Source organism: Gopherus flavomarginatus, chromosome 8 (assembly GCF_025201925.1).
Source record: "Gopherus flavomarginatus isolate rGopFla2 chromosome 8, rGopFla2.mat.asm, whole genome shotgun sequence".
Taxonomy (NCBI): Eukaryota; Metazoa; Chordata; order Testudines; family Testudinidae; genus Gopherus; species Gopherus flavomarginatus.
Window position 1 is genome coordinate 44,729,612 of NC_066624.1, and position 25,021 is coordinate 44,754,632.

A 25,021-nucleotide genomic window follows, 5' to 3' on the forward strand; every position below is an offset into this window, starting at 1 on the left:
CCTTCCCCCTCCCCCCTCCCCCCCCCCCCTCCTCCCGCCCTTATCTAAACAGCCAGAGCCTTCGGCTTTTTTTTTAACCCTGTAACAAAAGCTAATTACCGTTTTAAAATGTGTTTTTAAAGTAATACCTAATTTTTTTAACTTATTAACAATGTAAAATAAGTTTTGTAAAAGTTTAACGTGGTTTATTTTTAAATTAGCACATTTTAAAGTAAAAACAGCAGGCTTTTGCAGCAGAGCGGCTGTCAGCAAAAGCAGCCTCTGTAAGTCAGTAAATTAAAAATAAAAAGAACAAAACATAAGAAGGTCTTCTTTTAAAGCAAAAAATAGCCAGATCAGGTATTAAAAAGCATACTAACTTACTTACTATTAAAACTAAGCTTTTTAACCATTAAAGTTTAAAAGCTAAAGTGTGTAGCCAAAAACCTTCCCGCCTTTTTTAAAAAACCGACTAAGACAACCCCCCCCTTCCCCCTCCCCCCCCTCCCCCCCCCCCCCCCCCCCTCCTCCCGCCCTTATCTAAACAGCCAGAGCCTTCGGCTTTTTTTTTAACCCTGTAACAAAAGCTATATTCCGTTTTAAAATGTGTTTTTAAAGTAATACCTAATTTTTTAACTTACTAACAATGTAAAATAAGTTTTGTAAAAGTTCAAGGTGGTTTATTTTTAAATTAGCAGTTTTGTTTTAAAAACCAAGGCCATATAACAAATTTAAAAAATACAGGTTGCAGTTTTAAAAAACTTTTTGGTTACAAAGCTGTAAATAGGTATATTACCATTTACAAAGGCTTTTTATTAACTGTTTCAACACATTTACTATAAAAAACAACATTGTTAGCCATTAAAGCTAAAGTATTTGGCGCCCCCCAAAACTGCACCCGCCTTTTTTCCTAGAAAAGTGCCCTTTACACACCCTGTTTTTTTTAAAGAATTTTGGGTGTGGGGGGCAAAACCTTTTTTTTTAAAAAAAGCAGGTTTAAACCTATAAATAGGGGAACAAAAAACTAAACAAGGCTGTTAAAGAAATATTGCTAATACAAGACTTCTACCGTTATGGGAAGCAACAACATGGTAAGAAACCTTACTATAATTTGTATGGGCCGCCAAGATATTATAACAGCGTTATGCTTAGTTAAAAGCCAACATTTTTTCTTTTGAATAGGACGAGAACTTTTTTCTTGACATTCCAGATGCCGCGCTAGAAGCTTTAAATTTTGGTAAGCCAATTAATATGCTACACAAGTATAATTTATTTTTAAGAAAAAAAGGTTTTAAAAAATTTTATTTTTTTAATTTAGAACAAGATGGAAGTCAAAACCACCCAATAGGTTTTCCTGAAATTACAGAGGAAGGTGTGAACTGTTTTTTAAATATGTGGTTTTTTAAAAATTGACGTTGGAAATAGTGTGCATTTTAGGGGTTTGTTTGTTATTGTTAGGAAAAAAACTTTTAAAGGTTTTACTGTACAAAAGCTGCCGTTGTACAGCCCCAAGGGGGGGGGTAAACTAAAAGAGCGCTTTATTTTGTACATTATACTTAAACGCGGTTTTTAGCCCCCTTATTGCAAAAACGTTTTTAAAATATATATATTTGGGGGACATGTTTGTTGTTAGTAAAAAAAAAAACAAACCCCGTGCTAAAAAACATTTTTATGTGTATCGGCAGACTTATCAAGCGTTATTCCTCAAGAAGAAATGTTGAAGGGAAGAGCGCTTAAAGGGGCCAAGAAATTTCCCTCTGAGGCAGCTGCAGTTGGAAGCAAGGGTATTAAGCACACCGATTTTGAACAGCCCTGCACGTCCAAATCCCTCATTGCCCAAAACCCGCAACCTTTAAAGAGGGGCAAAAAATTTCCCTCTGAGGCAGCTGCAGTCGGAAGCAAGGGTATTAAGCACACCGATTTTGAACAGCCCTGTACGTCTAAATCCCTTATTGAACAAAACCAGCCGGCATTAAAAAAGGCCAAAAAGTCTACCTCTAAAACAGCATCCGTTTTCAGGGCGGGGGGAAAGGGGCTCAGACCCCCCTCTTTTGAACCGCCCAAAGCTACCTCTACAACTTTCAAAAACCATGGTAAGCGAGGCGGAGGCGGTAAAGCCCCTCGTTTTCAACAGACCTATGCCTCCCCGACCCAATCAGCTTTAAAAATAAACAACTCTGTAGAAGGAACCGTGTCTAGGGGTGGGTTCGAGCAGGGTGAAGAAGTTAACCCCCAAGCTTTCGGAACCCGCAAAACCCCTGCTACAAATAACAATCTTCCTGTGGGGCTGGCCGCATCAGTTGCTGCTTGTAACGAGCTGTTTAGTGTTTGTTCATCTTTAAAGCGTTTAATAGATAAAAAGTTTTCAAAGCTAATTCTTGAGGTATTTCAAAAACAAAATTTTCCAGAAGAAAGGGTTGTTTTAGACCAAAAAATAGCAGACACCCGGGCACTAATTGAAAAGGTCGAAAGCGCGTTAAAGGGGGAAGGAAGAGGGTGACTACACATGAAACCTAAAAATGTAAAAAGGGGTTGGAAAAAAAAATGGAAAAAATCTAAAATGTTAAGAAGGCTTTTGGCAAAAAGAATAAAAAAAGCCAAAGCTATTTTAAAAAAACAACCCCCCAACCAAGAAAGGGAAATAGACCCTCCCACCCCTTCTTCTTCTTCTGAAGGTCCAGATTCCCCCGCTCCTGATACACCACCACAGGTGTATTTGGAGCGTGTAAGACACTGGATAAGACCCCGAAGAGAGTTTAACGCATATGAATATTTTCAGGAATTTCGTTTTGCTAATTTGGACAGAGTAACAGGGTTCACAGAAGCCATGGCGGCCATCGACATTGCTATTCAAAATTTGCTAGATGATATTAATAATCAGGTGGGTCCTGAAGATTTTGTACAGCTACGCTTAGATGCCCCGGGGCTAAATCACCCGCTCTTTTCTTTACGGAGGCCTTGGGAAAATTTAAACGCCATAGATTTTTTAAATAACATCGTTAATGTGTTGCAAAGTAATGCAGAGATTGTGGGGTCCGGAACTTTACGCCTGGTTGTTACAATTATTAGAAACAGGCTTGGTGGAGTTGGGTCTGTAAGACCCCTAAAAACTATTACGTACAGTAAAATTATTGAAAAAAAAAGAAAACATTTAATTGATTTAAATAATCAGGGTAACAACTTATGTTTTGCCGGTAGCGTGCTGGGTCTTTTATCAGATAAAAAACTTACAGATGCCCAGTTGTTAGAGGGGGCCAAACACCTTCATCAGGAGTTGGGGTTTTCGGACCAAAAAATGATTAGCTTGACAGACGTGAGCTCTTTCGAAGAGCGCTTGGGGGTAGCTATTACCGTTTTGTATTATGAAAATGGAAATTGGTGTTTTTTTACAACTGGGGGTGTACAGCGTTTCCAAACTGTTTTTGTTTTGTTACATAACAAACATTTTTACGGTATTTTAAATATTAAAGCCTTTATAGGCGCCCCGTATTTGTGCAACTACTGTTATGCTCCCTATAGCCACAAACACCAGCACGCCTGTAAAAACCACTGCCGTACGTGTAATAGCGCCGAGTGCCTCGAAGTGGCAGGTGAAAAAAAAAGATGCCCCAGCTGTAAGCTGTTTTGCAGGTCTGACGACTGTTTAGAAAGGCACAGCGCTTTGGCGACCAACGGTAAAGTTGATTGTAAAAACAGAATTTTTTGCGATAAATGCGGCTTCTACACGGTTAAAAATCACCAGTGTAGAAGCAAAAAGTGTCCCCAGTGCCATCAAAAAACAGACAACATAGAGGGTCACGAGTGTTATATGCGTAATATTTGGTCTCCAGAAGAGGGAAAGGATTATGTGTTTTATGATTTTGAATGTATGCAGGAAACGGGGGTACACGTGCCAAATTATATTTATGCTTTGCATTTAAATAAAAAAACTAGCTGGGAATTTAAGGGGGAAGAATGCATTAGCGAGTTTGTTTTAACCTTTATAGACAAGCGCTTTAAGGGATACACTTTTATTGCTCATAACGCTAAAGGTTACGATAGTTATTTTATTCTAAGGCAGTTAATTAAAGAAAAAATGGCTGTTAGCACCGTAACTCAAGGGGGAAAACTTATTTGCGTGACGGTGGTAAACTTAGCCATTAAATTTATAGATTCTTTAAATTTTCTCCCCATGAAACTTAGCAAGTTACCCAAAGCTATGGGGTTTGAGGAAGCGAAGGGGTACTTTCCACACTTTTTTAACACCGTTAAAAATCAAAACTATGTGGGACCTATGCCCGAAATAGAGTACTTTGGAGTAGACTACATGATGCCTGAAGAAAAAAAAGAATTTTTAAACTGGTACCAGCACAATCGCCAAAACAGCTTTGATCTTCAAAAAGAACTACGCTATTATTGTCAAAAAGATGTTGAAATTTTGCGAGAGGCTTGCGACCGGTTCAGAAACGAAGTTATAAAAATGACCGAAAAGCAAATTGTTAAAAACCCCGGAAAGGATAATGAGGAAGTGGTTACTAAGTGTATAGATCCCTTTCAGCACCTCACATTGGCCTCGATTTGCATGGCCATGTACCGGTTTAATTTTTTAAAGCCGCAAACCATAGCGCTTTTGCCGTTAGACAATTACCACAAACAGCAGAAGAGATATTCCACGCCGGCCATTCAGTGGTTGATGTACGTAGCCCACACTGAAAATATTTACATTCAACACGCTTTGCAGGGTGGCGAGTTTAAAACTGGGCCCTATTTTTTGGACGGTTACGCCATTATAGCTGGTAAACCCACGGCCTTTGAATTTAACGGGTGTTTTTTTCACGGGTGCCCCATTTGCTATTGCGAAAATGATTACAACCCGTTGCTTAAGGCAACCTACGGACAGCTGTACAACCGAACCATTATTAAGGCTGAATTTTTAAAAAGCCAGGGGTTTGAGGTAAGGACCGTGTGGGAACACGAGTGGCAGGCCATGCTAGCAAACGATAACCGGGTGGAAAATTTTTTACGAGAAAAAAAGCTGCCACAGCCTCTGGTTCCTAGAGACGCCCTTTACGGTGGTAGAACAAACGCCATTTGCCTTTATTACAAACCGCAGCCCGGGGAGCAGGTTCATTACTACGATTTTACCAGCCTCTACCCATTTGTTAACAAAACTAAACAGTACCCGGTGGGACATCCCGTTATTGTGTATGAGGGTTTTGGGGATATCGGCCAGTACTTTGGCATAGCCAAGGTTAAAGTGTACCCTCCAAGAGGTTTGTATTTTCCCGTGTTACCATACAGGGTTGATGGTAAACTAATGTTTCCCCTGTGCGCCCTTTGTGCAGAAACAAAACAAAAGGATCCCTGCGGGCACAGTCAGGAGGAGAGGGCTTTAACAGGGACTTGGTGCACAATAGAGTTGGTGGAGGCTTTAAACAAAGGGTACAAAATCGCTGAAATTTATGAAGTCTGGCATTTTAACCGCTCTTCAGATGCCCTGTTTTCAGACTATATTAAAACACACCTAAGACAAAAACAAGAGGCCTCGGGGTTTCCTCACTGGTGTACGGACAAGCTTAAAAAAGAACAGTACGTTAAAGAGTACCGTGAAAAAGAAGGTGTGTGTCTGCGTCTAAACAAAATTAAGGTAAACCCCGCCAAAAGACAAATTTCAAAGCTGTTCTTAAATTCCTTGTGGGGAAACTTTGGTCAGCTAACAAATTTGACTAACACTAGTATAGTAACGGACCCGGACGAGCTCTTTAAGTACGTTTTTGTACCTTATTACGATGTGTCATCGTGCGAGTTTATCGATGATGATACAGCCGTAGTGTCTTGGAAGTACGCAAAAGAACACTGCACCCATTCCAGCAACACTAACGTGTTTATAGCGTGCTTTACCACCGCTTATGCTCGGTTAGAGCTCTACCGCTTGTTAGATCGTTTACAGCACCGGTGTCTTTATCATGATACGGATTCTGTAATTTTTGTAAGTAAAGAAGGGGAGTGGAATCCCCCCCTAGGGGATTATTTAGGAGATTTAACTAGCGAAATACCCCCAGATGAACACATTGTGGAGTTTGTGTCCGCGGGACCTAAAACATACGGGTACAAACTGTCCAGCGGTAAAACCTGTATGAAATTAAAAGGAATCACACTTAACTCAGGAAACAGTGAAAAGATTAATTTTGAAAGCTTAAAAGAACTCGTCTGGGATTACCCCGCGGGAGAGGACCCAAAAGAAATCGTAATACAGCAGCCAGGAATCGTAAGGGTAAAAAAACACTGGTTAATAGAAACAAGAACTCTAAAAAAAAACCCAAAAAGTCATTTACGACAAAAGAGCCCTCGAGGAGGCTTTTAAAACTTTGCCGTACGGGTATTAATTATTATGAAAAACCACGTTCAGTTTGTTCATCCCTTTTCCTGTTTGCTTTGTGGGCCCTCAAATTCTGGAAAATCATATTTTATAAAACAGTTGTTAGAAAATGGTCATAAACTGTTATCATGTATGCCTGAAAATATTGTGTGGTGTTATAGCTGTTGGCAACCGCTGTATACAGAGTTGCTGCAAAAATTTTCATGTATTACATTTTTGGAAGGTTTACCTAATACTTTTAATGATGAACATTTATTTCCTAGTAATAAAGTGAATATGGTTATTATAGATGATCTAATGGAGTCTGCTTCTGACAGTGGTGAAATTGAAAAAGCCTTTACAAAATACGTACACCACAAAAACTTAAGTATTATGTACATTGTGCAAAATATGTTTTGTCAGGGAAAAAAAGCCGTACAATTAATTTAAATACTAAATATATGGTTCTTTTTAAAAACCCCCGCGATAAACTACAAGTCACCACTTTGGCCCGGCAAATGTACCCTGGTAAAACACAATTTTTTTTGGAGGCTTTTGAGGACGCTACCAAAAACCCCTACGGGTATCTGCTGGTGGATTTAAATGCTTCAACGCCCGAAAACCTCAGGTTAAGAACAGGTCTTTTCCCCCCAGACTGGCCCTGTGCATACACCTTTAAAAAAACCCATAAAAAATAGTTATTTTTTATTAATCCTCCATTTAAAAAAAAATCACCTCCCGAACAAACATGTCTTACCGTGTGCAAAAAAACCTGGCTCTTTTAAAATTTCTTATCAAAGCCAAGCCGCCACAAAGAAAGGCTATTCTCTGTACGGCGTCTGACGACCTAGTAGCGGCCATCTCAGAAATAGCGCTTAACACTTTAAAAGGAAACATTCCTTTAAAACCTCGACAAATAAGCATCCTTAAAAAAAACCGAAAAATTATTAAAAAGCTAAGCGATAAAAAGCTATCCCTAAAAAGAAAAAAGGTTATTGTAAAACAAACTGGTGGCTTTATTGGCCCTTTGTTAAGCTTTGCACTCCCCCTGCTGTCAAGCCTTTTAATTAACAGATAATGGAATACGCCGAAAAAATGTACCTTGTTCCTAGCCACCAGTTAGAACAAATAAAGCGGGCTTCTAGCGGTGAAGAAAATATCAGAACCACAACCACTCGCCAGTTGGATTCAGAAATGAAAGACATTCTTCAAAGAACCGGTTTATCCGACTACGAAAAGGCTAAACTCTACGAGGCGGTCCTGCAAAAATACCTGGTATTGGCCAAGCGTGGTGAAATGGAAAAGACTAAAATAAACCTTTTTTTTTCCCCTGAGCAAGAGCAAGAGCAAGAGCAAGAGGAGTTTCAACCTCCTAACGTTCAGGGGGATGTATCGGACTTTGTTATTCAGGAGGTGTTGGAGGGGGTAAATCCTCGCTATAAAAAAAAAGCTGAAATATTGTTAAATAAGCTTAAACAACGTAAAGATGTGTCTTCTTGGGCTGATAATGGCCGTTTTGTGTACCGGGGGAAGGCGATTGAGGGGTCTCACATGCTTGATTTAGTCAGGGGGGTAACCGGCTCTTATTCTTTCGCTAACAAGAGGGCTCCTAAAGGGTGGCATGTTTTTATGAAAGCCTTGGCAGAGCTAAACGTGCCTACGACCGTCGTAGGGCATGTTACCAATAAACAATTTTTAGAGCGTCTAAAAATAGGGCTAAAGCCGGTCAAGGCCACAAGTAACACCGCCTCTTTTAAAAGCGTCCCTGTTAAAAAACGAAAAATTGACTGGTTAACAATGTAAAATAAAAAACGTAAACAAAATTAAAAATTGTGTTTTATTGATGCAGCTCTTTAAACACACGACAAGATAAACACGTTTGAACATGTTGAAACATGCTTAAAACAGGTCTGGGCATGCCGGGTCTTTTTCCTTTTACAAATCGTACCACCAAGCGGTCATTTTCTGCTAAATCATCGGAGTACAATTTTAAAATACAATCAAAAGATAAACCCTTATTATGTTGTTTTAAAAAAAAAATACAATGATAACCGCAGGTTACAGCTAGGGGGTCCTGTAGTTGTCTCTGATGAAACACAACCTTATCACAGTTACGGTTTAAAAAAGTCATAATAGACTTAGGGAAAAAGTTACTGTCTGGGGAAAAACCGTAGGAGTCAAAAAACTCGCCGGGCCCCCGTTTCGGTAAATAAAGGGCCAGCCAATGTTCCCCGGGTAACTTATGGGGGTGGGTGTTAACAATAAGCCCCAAAGGTCTTCCGGACACAAAACTTTTCGGAAGCAAATCGCTAGAAAAAACATCTAAAAAAGAAGGGTCCTTTGATAAAATATCTCGTAGCTGCACGGTGTTCATGATTACATATAGTCAAACAGAACGTTTCTTCTATGATTTACTTCGAGCACGTTATCAAAAACCCCATACACTATCATGTTAACCGTAGAGGGCAAAGCCGTTGCAAACCGAATTTCCGCTCTCAGGTTTCCAGTTTTAATTAAAGAATAATGGTCGGCGCACTCCTGATCCGGGGTCAAATCAAAGGCGTACAGCGTATAGCCCTGGGCAAATTCATCGCGGTTAATTAAGAGCGATCGATCTTTTACATATTTTCCAGTAGCCTGCACGAGCTGCATGTACTCCCTCACGCAGTTTCCATTTTCAAAATCGGGTTGTAGGGGTTTTGCTGGCACCTGTTCGTCATCCACATACAAGGCCACAAAATTAATGTTATAATGTTTAAAGTTAAAAGGGTTTTTAACGTAGCTGCCGCTGAAGGCGTCGTTATCTACAAAACCGATTACTAGCTGCTTGGGTAGCTGCCCCAAAAAAAGGTTTTCCTGGTTACTGACACGACTGGCGGCCGGTATGCTAAACACCTTTATGCTTACCCGGTCTACGGGGTACTTAGCGTTGGCGGTCATTAAAGCTTCAGCGTGCCCCAAACGAACCCCCGGGGTTACTTTTACACGTTTTACAAACAGGGACGCCGAAATAATGTTTACTTTATAATTCTCGTTGGCAGTGCCGCTCATGAGGCAAAAAACATCTTTGCTACGTGTTAGTTTGATTTTTAAATCCACGCCGTTTAGCAGTAGTTTTTCTTGAAAAAACAAATCGCTGTGTAAAGGTCCCAACAAATCCAGTTTCCTGCTGCCGGCCGTTAGTTTGGCCCTGCGTATAAACCCCTCATTGGCCTGGCCGACCAAAAGGGTGCTTTCGTGGCCCCCTGCCGTGTCTTTATAAAATCCGCCTGTCGAAAACTGAGTAGCAAGGGTGTCGTGGCTGTAGTTTAAAATTAGCTCTATTAAGGCTCTGTAAGGGTAACAATTGTTGCTCTGGCTAATAAGACGATCGCCTAAAGTAACATCCAGCTGGTTAAAAAGAGTGGCGATGGGGTAGTTTGTTAGGGCCACCCGGGCATCATCATCAATGTCTGATCCGTCTTCTTTTGTCACCTTGCAGCACACGTACAGCAGCGTGTTGTTAAGGTCTAAGTAATGATCCCCATGTCCCGAAATAAAAAATTCAAGAGGGGCGTTTACCGTTAAAGCGGCCAAAGGAGGCACCTCTACATAAAAGCTATTTTCAATACTGGTTTGTGTGGGGGCTATTTGAAATAAATCCAGCTCCGATTTGGTGCATTCGTCAGAGCCACAATGAATAAAAGCCATTTTAAAATATATCCCTTTTATCGCTGGTAGCGCGACGCTTCCTCTTCTTAGGACGCCTTTTTGGTATATGGCTAAGACCTCTTCTCACAGCTTTTTTTTTTTTTAAGGGTCTAGGTGGGCCTTTAAAGGGCTGGCGCAACGCTGCTCTTTTTCTTCTCATTACCACTAAACCGGAACCTTCCTGTGCTCCTATTTTGTTTATAACTGCGCTAGATACGTGGTTTACGACGTCTCTGGTTATATTTTTCGCGGCTGTTTTCATGTGGGGTTTAATAATGTCAAAACCTCTTTTTAAAAGTGGCACGGCTTTTCTAAAAAGGCTGCGAAATATTCCTCCTAAACCTGCCCCGTACATAACGGGTAATCCTTGATATCCTGGTAAGCCATAGCCAGCCTGGGCCTTGTAGTAGTTTCTATACAAAAAGGGGTCCCCGTAGTTTTTCATAGTTACCATTCTTCAGCTTTTTTGGGACGCAAATGTAGTTTAACAATTACCTTTCCAAAACTAAATGAAACGTGTTTATTTTGATCCGTTTTTATTTCAATAGTAATGGTTCCGATGTGCTGCTTACTTACGGGGACGTAATGCGGTTTGTCATACGTTATTGTAACAAATTCGTTGTTGCTACCGCGGATGGGAACGCAGCGCAACAGCGGCACATAGTAGTCCCCCACTAACTGATGTTCCACTATGTCGGTGTACACGTATAAAGAGTTAAAACCCCCCGTAATGTCTGCGGGGTACGGTGCAATCCTACACGGATGATTTGAAAGCATTCCCAGTATTGTTGCCAATTTACCACCTGTGGAAAAAAAGTACTTTCCATCGTTTGGTTTTAGCTGAACCCTTCTAGTCACAGGGTTGTAAATAACGTAGGCATTTGGTTTTTCGGCATCTTTGTCTATATTCTTGTTGATAACTTCTATTAAATGGTGAATGCTCGAATAATAGCCGGCATCCATGTAGTAGGTTCGAATTTTTTTTTCCGATGCTAACGTAAATGCTGTATCGAAAAGAAGCGTGTTCCAAGAGTGACAATAATGAATTTCCGATAAAGCGACATCCCACCGCCCTATTAAATTTAAAGGCTTGGCTAGTTGTATTGTAAAATTGGAACTAGTATTTTGAGGAAAAGCCCCCGCTGAGGCGTTGCTTGGTAATGTCATATAAAAACTTTGTTCAGTCATTTTTTTATTAAAGGTCCTGCACTTGAGACGCTTTAACCCAACTATTAAATTTTTTAGGCCAACCTTTCCATTTTACAAAGAAATATTTGTTTCTTCCCCGACCTTTTTTTTTTTAAATTTTTTCTACCTTGTAAACTCGGTCCTGGTTAGGGTTTACTTTTTGTAATTCTTCAGGATAAAAAGACCCCACAACTTCCTCCCCTTCATAATCTTGTAATGCATACACCGGTCTTTGTCCTCTTAATAAAACCCCTGACACGATAAATATTTCATCGGTAAAGGTTTGCTGATAGCCCTTTTCAAAAGTGCCCTTCGTTTTAGATACTCTTACGTGATCCCCTTTTTTAAAAACCACACGTTGCCTCTTTATTTTAAAACTACCCTCGTAGACGGTTTTCCACACGCTTAGCGCATTAGCTTCTGTCACGTCAATTGGGCGCCCTCTAATAGTTCTGTGATAACTTCTGTTGTAACCGTCTATGAAGGCCTGCAGCACATCAATGTAGCGAAAGGTGTTACGGGCGGTAAAATACCTCCACATTTTTGATTTTAAAGTTCTGTTAAACCTCTCCACAATTCCCGCTTTAACTTCGTTATTGGTAACAAAATGGTGTACTCCATATTGCTTAAACAAATTTTTTAAAGCTTTGTTTAAAAACTCTTTTCCTCGGTCTGTTTGTAATTTTTGAGGCACGCGCCCCTTTGAAAAAATAGCTTTAAACGCCTCTGCCACCTCTTTTCCTGTTTTATTTTTTAGGGTTACCGCCCAGGCGTATTTAGACAAAATATCTATCACTGTTAAAATATATTTACGGTTGTCATTGTCTTTAGAATAGGCGGCCATATCAACCAAATCTGCCTGCCATTGTGTATCCACATTAGACACCACTGTTTTATTTCTTTTAAATTTAAGCCTTGCAGGTTTATGTAAAGCGTAAGCATCTTGATCCGTAAGCCAAGCGGAAACCTGCTTTTTGCTTAAGCTTTTACGGTGTCTTTTAGCGGCCTGAAATAAGGGTGTTATGCCCCCAAAACTACCAACTTTTTCGGGTGAGTAATAAATTTTCTTTAGCAGCTTTGCCATGCTTACCCCGTCTTGCTTTAAAACACTGTATACACAAAAGTTTGTTTCTGCTTTTGTTTTTATTTAACACAACAACGTTTATACACATTTAACTTTTAAAGCGGCAGTAAAGTAATACGATACAATTACATACATTTTTAACGGTTAAGCAAAATAATATAAAAACTGTGATACAGTTTCTTTTAACAATGCATTTTTAATTAATATATATTTTTTAAGCCTCTAGGGTCACAACCTTGCATGTAAAAAGTTTTATAATCCATTTGGCGAACCCTGCTACACACCGCTCGGCCAATATAGGGGGCCACCTCTTTTGACAGATCTACCAGCAAGGCCACCGGGTCAGATGATTTTCCAACCTCCCTAATCATTTTAACAACTTTGGTTATAGTTTCAGTGGTTATGTTAAGCTTTTTTAGTTTGTAGCCTTCAGCTATAATTACATTTACCAGCTGGGCCGCGTTCAGTTTAGAAGAAATACGTCTAAGCTGGTAAAATACTTCTGAGCGATCCCAAAAAATACAAGGGTGACTAAAAGGGTTGGACTTATTTACAGCGCAGGCTGCACAGTTTTCCAAAAGTTGTTTTTTCAAACAGTGGTAAAAGGCTTTTACTACAACAGCTCTAACAATATCAACCATAACTGGATCCTCTTTTTCTTCACCGCTTTTCTGGTCACTCTCTTCACTTTTTACAGACTTTTTTTTAACATCTTGCTTCACACAAAAACAACAGGTACATATTACGGCTGTTCTACTTAGAGACCGCCTCTTTTCATCCTCTGAAGATGTCTGTTAAAAACATTGTAAAAACATATTTTAAGTTTTTTGATGCAAAAATTTTAAAATAAAAAAGCCTAGAGTTTATTTGTGCTACCTCGGTCGTACCCTCGTCTGATTCTGAATTATCATCATCCTCGACTGTCGCACCGTTGAACCCCATATCATCTTCCTGTTATTAAACACAAAACATATAGTTTTATTTTACCACTCTTATATATGTTTATATTTATATATTTTTTAAATTATTTAAGTAATTTTTACCTTGTAGTGTTCTTTGGGTTTTACTATTGACACCCCGTTTGTGTCCTTTGTTTCTGAATCACCTTCATCAATCATAGTTTCAGCAGCCTATTATTAAACCAACCGTATATTAACGCTTAATTAGTGTCATGCACATATATATATATATATATATATATTTCAAATAAGTTAAGCTGTCTTTACCTCCTCGGGTGTTTCTGTCTCTGCAACTGTTGGCAGTTTGTTACACACCAAAGCAGTAATCTTGTACGGCCCAGGCTTGGTTATCTGTTAAAAATCAAAAGTCATTTTCTAAAAGTGTAAATACAATAATTTTTTATTTTTTTTTACAACTAATAAAGCTTATACCGTAACAATATCGCCATCTTTCCACAACTCGGGGTCTATAGGTTGGTTTTCAACATCGCTATCCTGCGGCTGTTCCTCGGTTGCCATGTCCTCATATATAGGCTCTTCTTCCATTCTCCCCTATAAAAAGAAAAAGATTTAACCCTTTATTTTTATAAAACATTTTGTAATTTGTTACAAAAAAAAAGATTTACTTCTGCCTTTAATTCTGTTTTTTCCAAATCTGACAACAAATTTTTTCGCACTTGATTTTTTACAAACGGCTGTGGCTCCTCTTTTTTCAGTTCTCTTTCAGAATAAAACACAGGGCTCGACAACAAGCCTTTCTCGTTGGCAAAACAACTGTAAAGGAGCCTTCTTTTCTGAACACGGTCTGGCGCACCCAGGGGCAATTCCGGCTTCTTGGCTTCTGTAGGTGTTTTGTACAGGGACATGCCTTTGTGTTTAGTTAGTTTCTCTGTGTTGAAAAACCCGCTCGCAAAACCACGTGTTTTTATACACAAAAACACATGCTGATTGGTAGACAATAACCGGTTTTTAAAAGGCTCTTGCTTAAACTCTTGAAACACTAGGATTGGTTGGTTCAGGAAAATGAATTCTATGACGCTGTTGTAAAACCACCTCTGATTGGGCCGATCCAAAAGCGGTGATAACAAGCTGGAGAGTGTCAGAAGCAGGAAATCTCCCTCATTCTACAGAAAGACGGGCAAAGGTAACAATTCTCTCTCTTTCTCTTTAATCCTACCCTGTGCTCTCTATCGTTGCTCTTTCCAAAGCGGATTCTCTCCTCGCTTTTCTTGTCTTGTAACCCGCCCTGCTTCTGAATGCTTTTTTACCCTGTGCTTACTAAACAGACTCTGCCTGCTTCTCTCTCTGTCTCATTCTGATTCCGCCGCGTGCTCTCTATCTTTGCTCTTTTTAATTAATCTACACTGATATTGAATGCTTTTTTACCCCGGGCTTACCAAACAGGCTTTCCCTTGGTCAATTTTCCTCTTAAAACTCGTTTTTTCTTAACCTGCATTGGCATTCACTAGTTTTAATGTGTTTTATTTACTAGGGTTAAACCAGAAAAGCTGCCTCGTTTTACAAAAAGACTGCAAAGGTAAACATTTTTTAATTTTACCCTGAGCTTTATTGTATTTTTCTTAGCCACTTTTTTATAGAGTTTTTACCCTGTGCTTACAAAACAGGCTTTCTCTTTGTCAATTTTCCTTTTAAACCTCGTTTTTTCTTAACCTACATTGGTATTGACTAGTTTTAATACGTTTGTTTCACTTTTATTACACTGCCTTAGTACATTTTCTTTTAAACCTAGTTTTTAATGTTTTTAAAAGCCTTTTTCTTAGGACCCCTTTATAGTTTTTGGCCATGTGCTTACTTAACAGGTTTTGCTTCAGTCAATTCCCCTTTTAAACCTAGCTGTATTGTTTTTAATATTACTTAATAATATTAAAAAGCTTTTTATAACCTATGTTGGCAGTCAAAAGTTTCAATCCCTTTTTTACCCAGGGCACCCCAAACAGGCTTTGCCTTGGTTAATTTTTTTAAACCTACTTTTTAAGTATTTCCTTATAGTTTTTGCTTATGTCCTTACAAAACAGGTTTTGCTTCACTTAATTATCCTTTTAAACTTAGTTTATAATGTTTTTTTCTTAACCTACATTGGTATTGAATACATTCAATGCTTTTTTATTCGGTGCTTAACAAACAGGTTTTGCCGTAGTAAATTCCCTTTATAAACCTAGTCTTCAATATTATTTAACTTTTCTCTTAATCCACCCTGATATTAAATACACTTCCCCTAGTCAAACACACACACACATTTTTTCAAAATGGCCGACAGCGCCAACCAAAACGGGGGGTGGGAAAGCGGGACAAAAGCCCTAAAAGGGGCGTGGAAACCTGTCAAAATTGCATGGTGATCAATACTATCGAGATTATTACTACTGACACCCCTCCCCCCGAGCCTCCATTATGAGCCGCCCAGGCTACCACTGCTCAGTGTGTGGCCAGTCTCTGTGTTTTCTGCTGCTCGTTCCGGGGAGCCTGGTCGGCCTTAGGGGTGGTGCCCCCCGATAGCCGCCTAGGGCTCCAGGGGTCAAAGGGCACCGTGTGGCAGTGCAAAGGTGCTCACTGCTCTCCCCTGCCCCAATGCTCCTCCATGGGTCCATAGAGGTTTGAGGAGAGTAAGGAGCAACCCTATGTGCTCCATGCGTCCTGGTCACTTTTCCCACTTGGGCTGTGCTGTGAGGGGAGCATCAGAAGCTGCTGCTCTCTGCCCTCCCGCTATGCAGCCCAGAGGAGGAAAGTGACCTGGATGCAGGGAGCTCGGATGATCTCACTTCTTGCCCCCACATCCCACAGCCCCTAGGGGTGCCCAGATGAGCAGCGTTCCAGGGAGGAGTGGGGGGCAGCAATGCCAGCTGCTCCATGCACACAGGTCAGTGTCCCCACATGGGCGCAGGAGGGGGTGCAGGGGTTTCTGTGATGCCTATTCTATCAATATCGTCACTCAATACCAGGCACTCAAATTCACCAGTCTTAGTACTTAGACATTTAGCGTTTGTATTTAAGCACTTCTAAAATGTGTCCCATTTTAGCTGTCTGCTATTACATGATGTAGTTGAGGGAGACTCTTTCATTTCACTGTTTCTCATCAGAACCTACCTGTACATTATCATCTTCCATCCTCTCCACCTTACTAGGCTATAGAGAATCCCTGTGACTAGTTTCTCTCCTACCGGATGTCTCTGTCTGAACCCTGTGCTCCTCTGCGCCTGTCGGCTTTCCCCAGCTCTGAGGCTGTGTCTACACCACGCACCTTACCACGGTGCAGCTGTGCCACTCTAACCATGCCATTGTAAGGTGCACTGTGTGGCCGTCCTTATCGCTGGGAGAGAGCTTCCCCGGCAACAAAGCCAAACTACCTACAATGAGGGACAGGAGCTTCATCACCGGGAGTACAGCTCCACCTATGAAGTGCTGTTCACACTGCCGCTTTTCATGGCTCAAATTTTGGCATTCGGGGAGTGTTTTTTCTCACCACAGAGAGACAAAATTTTTAGCAACAAAAGCCGAAATTAAAAAAAACTCCTCTGCAACCTATTTAATTTTACCTTTATACAACCTTTATACTGCCTCCAGTTCTGGTGTCCTCATTTGAAAAAGATGTTGTGAAATTGTAGCTAGGGCAGCAAAGAGCCACCAAATGTTCTGAGGGCTGTAGAAAAATGCCTTCCAGTGAGCTATTGAAAGAGCTCAATCTGTTTAGCTTCTCAAAAGAAGATTGAAAGGTGATTTCATTGAAGTGTTGAAGTGCCTTAATGGAGAGAAAAGATTGGGTATTTACGGGCTCTTGAATGGAGCAGAGAAAGGCATAACAAGACTCAATGGCTGGAAAGTGAAAAGAGACAAATTCATATTACAACTAAGGCACAATAGTCAACAGCGAGGATGATTCACCACAGGAGCAAGCTACCAAGGAAAGTGGTGGATTCACCATCTCCTGATGTCATTTAATGAAGACTAGATGCCTTTCTGGAATGTGTATGCCCCCAAAGTAGCTGTTGTGTCATACAGGAGGCCTGTGATATGCAGGTTAGACGCTCTAATGGTTTCTTCTGACCATGAAGTCGACTAATTTCTGAAAAACTGAGTGTAGCATTGGGAGCAGCGTCTGATGTTTTCCTGTCTAGCCAGCTTGCTGCTTAGAACGAACGCTCCTTGAGTGGGGTGATCCACAGGGAGTAGCTCAAACCTCCAAAGTGCCTGGCCAGGGGCAGGACATTAGCTCAGCAAGGGAGGAGTGTGGCAGTGACATCACAAAGGCCTTTTGCAGGACCTCAGACTATTGGTCAAAGGTGGTGGGGAGGTGGTGACCTCACAGAGAGATGCTGACATCAGCCAGGCAGGACAGGGGCGAGGGGCCAGGGAAACCTCAGAGACCTCTGTGGCTTTGCTTCAGCACGTTTCCTTCTCCAGGTCTCTCTTTGAGGACTGAGAGATTATTTGGGGTCATGGATGTGAGCGCCAGGAGGAACCTCTTTCGAGTTTCCTCCTTCCCTTTTAGTGATTTTACTTGAAAACAACCGTCCCTGTTTAGAAAGTAAGAGCCTCCTGGAGGTTTGAAACCTGTTCAGTCTGATCTATCTGGTGACAAGTGAATTCTAGGCATGGAAAACACGAGCTTAAGGAGGCAGAATTTTATTGCGCACCTGGCATTTTGTCCCTTAGAATCACTGGGGACATTAGGGTTTGTCCTTTTTGTTTCACCTCTTCCTCCATCCCTCCCTCCTCTTCTTCTCTTGCTTCTTTTGTCCTTTCTCCTGTTCCGTTCTCAACAACAGGACGGAGGGGTGTGTGTGTGTGTTGCAGGGAAGTCCTCTGCAGCTCCCACTATGGAAGGTCCACCCAAAAATGTGGGACTGAAATAGTGCTCGGGCAGTGATCCCCACCGGTGACCTGGGCCATCCTTTGGGCTCTCTGGTGAGAACCCTCAGCCTCCCGTCCTCAGTCTCTACCCTGATTGGCTGAGCAGGGGGTTATTGACAGGAAGGAGACTCAGGTCCTTGTTGTTCTCTTTAAAGATCAAGTAAATAAGTCAGAACCAATTCTATCTTTGATAAATTTTGCTGCTTCTCTGCATTAATTGTTTCTGAGCAGCTGATGATTCTCTCTAACATTGCAGTTCTCCTCAAATACTTGCTGAATAATTACTGTCACTGTTGTTGGTCTGGAGCTCATCTGAGAGCACAGTATTCAGGTCATTCAATGTCTGAAATTCAAGATCCGATGGTTTGTTTGAAAATCAGGGCTCTTCGGTCCTATTCCCAACACTGCCTCTGACGGGCTGTGTGACCTAAGACAAGTCAATTCTCCTTTCTCAGCCTTAGCTTCTCCCTCTTTCAAGTAGGGATAATAATGATCCGCTCTTACCTACCTCATGGTGGGTGAAGGATGCGGATCCATTTGGGAGTGTCACTAGAAGTAGCGCATAATATGAAGTTTCCCATCATGTTTACTCAGAGCAGATTATGACATAATAGATTAGCTGAAATAGTCTATTTTATTTGTATTTTTTTATTTTGAAATTGTAAATAGTAGCAATGACTTAGCTCAGATTGAAGCATCTTATCAAATGGTTGAGATGTAAGTGTCTCCTCTTTGTGTGCGAGGAGACAATTTAACACACTCTGACAAAGAGGAGATGCTTTTGTTTTGCAACAAAATATTTTTGCAAAGATCTTTCATCCTACTTGTTATGATTTTGAGAAACAAACTGGTTTAGTCTAAATGGGATTTTCGGACAGAAACGGTTTGAATGAAATTTTCCCACCATCTCGATTCCTGGGCTCTGGGGTGTTTTCATCTGTTAGAACAGAAGTCAGAACTGGTTGCTTCTCTTTCTGGCTCTGCCATCGCCTTGTTGTGTAGGCCTTGGGTAGGTCACTTCCCTTCTCCCATCTGTCCAATGGGAACAGGAACAGTTCTCGAACTATGGGCAGTTTAGAGCCCAAGTGAGATAAGGGGCATTAAAGCCCTCTGTGAAGGAGAAAGGGGAGTTTCACAGTGTTTAGCACCAAGGAATTCTAAAGTTTGCTAAAATGTCTAGTCTGTGGAAACAAGAAATGGTTGGGGCCAAACTATTAACCACTGCCTTTTTAAAGCCCATTCAAAGATGTGAGTCTCTATCTTTTTGGTACCTGTGGTTCTTTGCCAGCAGCAAAGAGGTTCCTGCCTCCGTTTTTGTGGCCTTAACAAACCAGGTGTTGTGCCCCAGTTTTTGTCTGATACCCCTGAAAAAGAATATCTTCCCATCCATGAACAAGACAGGACCTATCTTTCAAAGGGCAACAAAAAGACCTCTGGGACTTACAGACTAGCTAGCCTGACTGCCATAGCTGGAGAGATCCTGCAATACATTCTTAAACACTCAGTTTGTCAGCAGCACCTACAGGATAATTTGGTTCTTATGACTAGTGAGCGTGGATTTGTCAAGAACAAATCATTCCAATCCAATCCTCTTTCCTTCTTTGGCAGGGTTCTGGACCTGATAGACGTGAGTAAACAATAGATGGGATCTAGCTTGGTGTTACTAAGGCTTTTGACACAGTCCCGTAGGACATTCTCAGAAGCAAACGAGGGAAATGTAGTCCAGCTGCAATCAGTGTAATGTGGGTGCAGAGCTGGTTGAAAGCCAAGACTCCAGGAGCCCTACTCCATGTTTAGCTGCCCAACGGGGAGTGTGAACCTAGTGGGTCTGGCAGGGATCAGTCTGGTGTCAGGTACTATTCTATGTTTTCATGGATGATTTGGAAAATGGAGTGAAGAGCATGCTCCTAAAATTTACAACTGACACCAAGCACTTTGGAGCACAGGATTGAAATTCAAAACACCCTTAACAAATTGGAGACTTGGTCTTCTTGAGCCAAACTCCATGGTTAGGGCTCTCTCTCTACACTGGGCTGAAGTGAAACCCCAGAGCCAAGCACTCCTCCTGGGCAGTGAGCTCCGATCTTGATTGGTCAGATGCTGCTTAGCACTGTCAGAGCAGCTTTTGCAGGGGGATTCTCCCAGCACTTTCCAATAGCGGGAAAGTATGAAATCCCCATTTGACTGCTGGGGACAGAGCCCGAGAGTGGGGAGCAACTTGCCCAAAGTCCCCAGGAAAAGGAAAACAACCAGCAGTGGAACCAATAGGAAACCCAGCAATGGAAGTCAGGAGTCCTGGGGGTGTGCTATGGTGACCAGATGTCCCAATTTTATAGGGATAGTCCGAATTTTGGTGTCATTTTCTTATCTAGGATCCTATTACCCCCCACGCCGTCCCGATTTTTCACACTTGCTGTCTGGTCACCCTAGGGTGTGTACATGTGTGGGTCCCAGCTGCTCCCTGCCCCCCTCATTGAAGCAGATGTGCAGGGTTACTGCCCTGGGAAGTGCAGGGCACCAGTGGATGTGGGGTTGGCTGGAGGTAGGGTCTGGCTTCAGGCAGGGCAAGGGCTGTGGGGCTGGCTGGCTTCAGGCAGGGGGGTGCATCAGGGGTTGGCTGGAGACAGGGCAGGGAGGATGCGGCTGGTGCAGGCAAAGCAGAAGGTGCAGGGCTGACTGGAGACAGAGGCTGACTGCCGGCAGGGCAGGGCAGGAGTTTCAGGGCTGGCTGCAGGCAGGGCGTGGGGCAGGGCCGGTGCAAAGATGTTTCATGCCGTAGGCGAAACTTCCACCTTGCACCCTCCCCCCCCGCACCCCTGTCCTGAGGCGCCCCACCAGTGGCAGCTCCCCCCTCCACCCTGAGGCTCCCCTCTTGTGGCAAGTCCCCTGCTCTGCCCTGCGGCACCCCCCTTGCCCCAGCTCACCCCTGCTCTGAGCATGAGCACCCCAAGTATGCCGTGGCCGCTTCACTTCTCCCACCTCCAAGGCTTGCGGCGCCTAAGCCTGCCAGGCAGTCAAGCACCCTCCTCTGAGCCACAGCAGCCCTGACAGTTGACAATACAGGCACCTTAACCTCTGAGTTCCTTCAATGTGTCCCCCTCGGGGGTCCAGCTCCGATCACCAGATACTTGGGGTATGTCTATACCACCTGCCGAATCGGTGGGCAGCGATCGATCCAGCGGGGGTCGATATATCGCGTCTAATGTAGATGCAATACACTGAGTGCTCTCCCCTCGCCTGCTGTACTCCAACTCGGTGAGAGGCGCAGGCAGAGTCTACGGGGAGCTGCAGCAGTCAACTCACCGAGACTGTGACATTATAAGTATAATCTAATATCTCATTGAAAGGTGACAAGGCCAGAAAGAGTTAATTAACTCACCTCACCGACTGACCTGATCCATGGGTGAACCTTAAAAACTGGTTAACAAGATATGTAAATGAACAGAGCTCTGATATGCAAGTCTGCAGTGTTAGAGGTAGAAGGGGAGGTGTTTGCTCAGGTCTTGTGATGTCAGCAAACAAGTCTTGTCTATTGCTATAGTTTTAATTCAAAGAGCAAAAAAAGAATATTAACATTTATGATGATACTTGAGTGAAATAGTTTTATTGTCTGTGTCTCTTTGAAGGCTGTGGTAATCTGTATCTGAACTATTTGATGGATGTACTAATTGCCAGGATGTTTGGAAGAAGAGTTAAGCCTATCGTTTTCTCAGGCTGAAAGGCTGCTGGAAATGTATAAGAACCTGGGACACGATCCTTCTTCATCTCAGATCTGCTTTGGGTTTCAAGAGAGGGAAACCTTAAGCCACAAGGATTGAGATCCCCAGACATTGACTGGAGCCACCCTGAATATGGACATTGGATTATAACCTATGGACTATTTCTAAAAGGACTTTTGGCAACTACAAGCTCATCTCTACTTTGTATCTGAACCTATAAAATTGAATTCAAGTCTTTATGTCTATTAATCTTTTAACCAACACTCACTCTCTCTCTTTTCTTTTCTAATAAATTTTAGCTTAGTTAATAAGAATTGGCCGTAGCATGTATTTTAGGTAAAATCTAAGTTATAATTGAACCTGGTTATGTGGCTGATCCTCTGGGATCGGAAGAAACTTTTCTTTTATATGATGAAGTAAGATTTTCAAGAATCATCATCATATCTAACAGGCTTGTCTGGACGGAGGCCTGAGGCTGGGTACTTTAAGGGAACTGCGTGTTTTAAACTTCTAAGTAACCAGTGAGGTACTACAGAAGCTGTTTTGTGCTGGCTTAGTAAATCTAAGTATTGAAATAACCAACAGCGTTTGGGATTTGTGTGCCCTGTTTTGATCGCAATTCACTCTGATTTAGTGAGCTGAGCTGGCTCCCACGGGCAGCACCGTCACACCTACATCCAGGCTGCAGAGTTCTGGGGGATCTTAGGGGCCTTGGGGTGCACAGATACCTACGTCCAGGCCATAGGGGTCCCTGGGGGGATTAGAGAGTTTGAGGGGGACACAGATACCAATCTCCATGCTCTAGGGTTCCCAGGGGGGCTTAGAGGGTTCGTGGGGTGCACATATTCCTACATCCAGACTGTAGGGTTACCAAGGGGGCTTAGGGGGTTAGTGGGGGGCAAAAATACCTACCTCCAGGCTGGAGGCATCCTGGGAGTCTTAGGGGATTTGTGGGGGCCAAAGACACCTATGTCCAGGCTGTAGGGGTACCAGTGGGTTTTAGGGGTTCTGGTGGGCACAGATATGTATGTCCAGGCTGTATCGTTCCCAGAGGGGGTTAGAGGTTTCGTGAGGGGCACAGATATCTACGTCCAGATTGTAGATGTCCCTGGAGGAGGGGTTAGGGGGGTTGTGGGAGTGCAAATACCTACGTCCAGGCTGTAGGGGTTCCTGGGGGCTTAGAGGGTTTCTGAGGGGCACATATACCTACGTGCACACTGGAGCATCCCAGGGGCTTATGGAGTCTATATGGGGTACAGATACCAATGTTCTGGCTGTATAGGTCCCTTGGGGGCTTAGAGGGTTTGTGGGGGGCAGAGATACCTAAGTTCAGGCTGGAGGGATCTCTGAGTGTCTTAGGTGTTTGGTGGGAGGCACAGATTCCTACGTCCAGGCTGCAGGGGTCTCTGAGGGGCTTAGGGTCTGTCACGGAGTGTGGGGGAGTCCAGTCCTGCACCCCTCTTCCTGGGACTCACAGTGACTCTCAGCCAGCCAGTAAAACAGAAGGTTTATTGGACAACAGGAGCGAAGGATACAGCAGAGCTTGGAGGCACAAGCAGGACACCACAATCAAGTCCTTCTAGGGGTTCAGGAAACTTAGTTCTCAGTTTGGGAATCCCTGAATTCCAACCACCCAGACTAAAACTGAAACTGAACTAACCCAACTCCCTCCAGCTGGCCATTTCCGGTGTCCAGCTTCCCAGGCAAAGGTGCTGACCCCTCCCCGCGCCTAGCTCAGGTTACAGGCTAAGTACGTGTCCAGTCCTAAAGTCACCCCCTGCTCTCCCATCCCCTACACAGACAGTCCCTACTCCATCACAGTAACGCACAGAGCATTTCCCGCATGGAGCAACAGTGACACTGTGTGGCCAGGCAGGGTAATGCACAGAGCATTTCCCGCATGGAGCAACATTGACACCTTGTGACCAAACCAGGTAATGCACAGAGCATTTCCTGCATGGAGCAACAGTGACACCATGTGGCCATGCAGGGAAATGCACAGAGCATTTCCTGGATGGAGCAACAGTGAGTCCATGTGGCCACGCAGGGTAACGCACAGAGCATTTCTCTCATAGAGGAACAGTGACACCATGTGGCCACGCAGGGTAATGCACAGATCATCACGCCTACGTAGAGGCTGTAGAGATCCCTGGGGGGCTTAGGGGTCGTGGGGGGCACAGATAGCTACGTCCAGGCTGGCGACTTTCTGGTGGGCATTAGGGACTTCATGAGGGGCACAAATATCTACGTCAGGGCTGGAGAGGTACCTGGATGGCTTAGGGGGTTGTGGTGAGCATAGATACATACGTCCAGGCTGTAGTGGTCCCTGGGGGTTTAGGGAGTTGGTAAGGGTCACAGAAACCTATGTATGGTCTGGAGGGTTCCCTGGGGGACTTAAGGGGTTGTGGTTGTGCAGATACCTACGTACCAGTTGGAGGGGGCCCTGGGGAGCTTAGGGGGTTTGTGTGGCATACACATAGCTATAACCAGGCTGGTGGGGGCCCTATGGGTCTTAGAAGGCTGATGTGGGGCAGAGATTCCTATGTAGGGACTGGAGAAGTCCTAGGGAGTGCTTTGGGGGTTCCTGGAAGTCACAAATATCTACGTCCAGGCTGGAGGAGTTCTGAGGGTATTAGGGAGTTGTGTGGGGGCACATATACCTATATCGAGGCTGTAGGGGTCCTGGGGCTGCTTTGGGGCATTTTTGGGTACAGATACCTACTTCCATGCTGTATGGGTCGCTGGGAGGATCAGTGCTTTCGTGAGGGTGCACAGATATCTACGTCCGGGCTATAGGGATCCGCTTAGGGGTTTGTAAGGGGCACAGATACATTCATCCAGGCAAGAGGGGTCCTAGGGACCTTAGGTGGTTCATGCTGGGCACAGATACCTGCGTCTAGGCTGGAGGGGTTTCGGAGGTCTTTGGAGGGTTGTGTGGTCACAGATACCTATGTCGATGCTGGAGAGGTCCTGTCATGTCTTAGTGGATTCGTGGGGTCAGAGATACCTACATCTAGGCTGGAGGGGTTCCGGGGGGATTAGGTGTGTTTGGCGGGGGGAACAGATACCTACATCCTGATAGTAAGTGGCCCTGGGTAGCTTAGGCGGTTTTTGTCGGTCACAGATACAAACATCCATGCTGTAGGGATCCCGAGGGACTTTGTGGGGCTCTAGGGGTCACAGATACCTACCTACGGTC

General features: G+C 43.2%; 2 protein-coding genes across 8 annotated transcripts in view; one reads left to right on the top strand and one right to left on the bottom strand.

The window, feature by feature from the left end:
• The first annotated feature begins 986 nt into the window (after positions 1 to 986).
• On the top strand, positions 987 to 15,170 carry LOC127056419 (uncharacterized). Of its 4 annotated transcripts, XR_007775805.1 has the most exons (6): positions 987 to 1,070; positions 1,162 to 1,216; positions 1,298 to 1,351; positions 1,665 to 1,763; positions 14,242 to 14,381; positions 14,730 to 15,170. XR_007775805.1 is itself a non-coding variant. In XM_050964232.1 (5 exons), the coding sequence occupies exons 1-5, from the start codon at positions 1,053 to 1,055 to the stop codon at positions 7,437 to 7,439; spliced, it is 237 nt and encodes a 78-aa protein (XP_050820189.1). In that variant the 5' UTR covers positions 987 to 1,052; the 3' UTR covers positions 7,440 to 8,059. The 4 variants fall into 4 exon arrangements, 3 of the variants coding, with proteins under 3 accessions (XP_050820189.1, XP_050820186.1, XP_050820188.1); XM_050964232.1 differs by lacking the exons at positions 14,242 to 14,381; positions 14,730 to 15,170 and adding an exon at positions 7,429 to 8,059; XM_050964229.1 differs by lacking the exons at positions 14,242 to 14,381; positions 14,730 to 15,170 and having other exon boundaries at positions 1,665 to 3,459.
• Positions 12,479 to 25,021, bottom strand: part of LOC127056416 (uncharacterized) — a 65,964-nt gene continuing 53,421 nt past the window's right edge. Inside the window, exons 1-6 of one of the 4 annotated variants that reach the window (XM_050964219.1) lie at positions 13,915 to 14,113; positions 13,670 to 13,789; positions 13,505 to 13,588; positions 13,322 to 13,408; positions 13,155 to 13,229; positions 12,479 to 13,069 (exon numbers count right to left, since the gene is read on the bottom strand). In XM_050964219.1, the coding sequence (XP_050820176.1) occupies positions 12,479 to 13,069; positions 13,155 to 13,229; positions 13,322 to 13,408; positions 13,505 to 13,588; positions 13,670 to 13,789; positions 13,915 to 14,103 (1,146 nt within the window). In that variant the 5' untranslated portion in view covers positions 14,104 to 14,113. Of the gene's footprint in view, positions 13,070 to 13,154; positions 13,230 to 13,321; positions 13,409 to 13,504; positions 13,589 to 13,669; positions 13,790 to 13,863; positions 14,114 to 25,021 lie in introns of those variants that run through there. The other 3 variants (XM_050964218.1, XM_050964223.1, XM_050964222.1) reach the window with 3 other exon arrangements.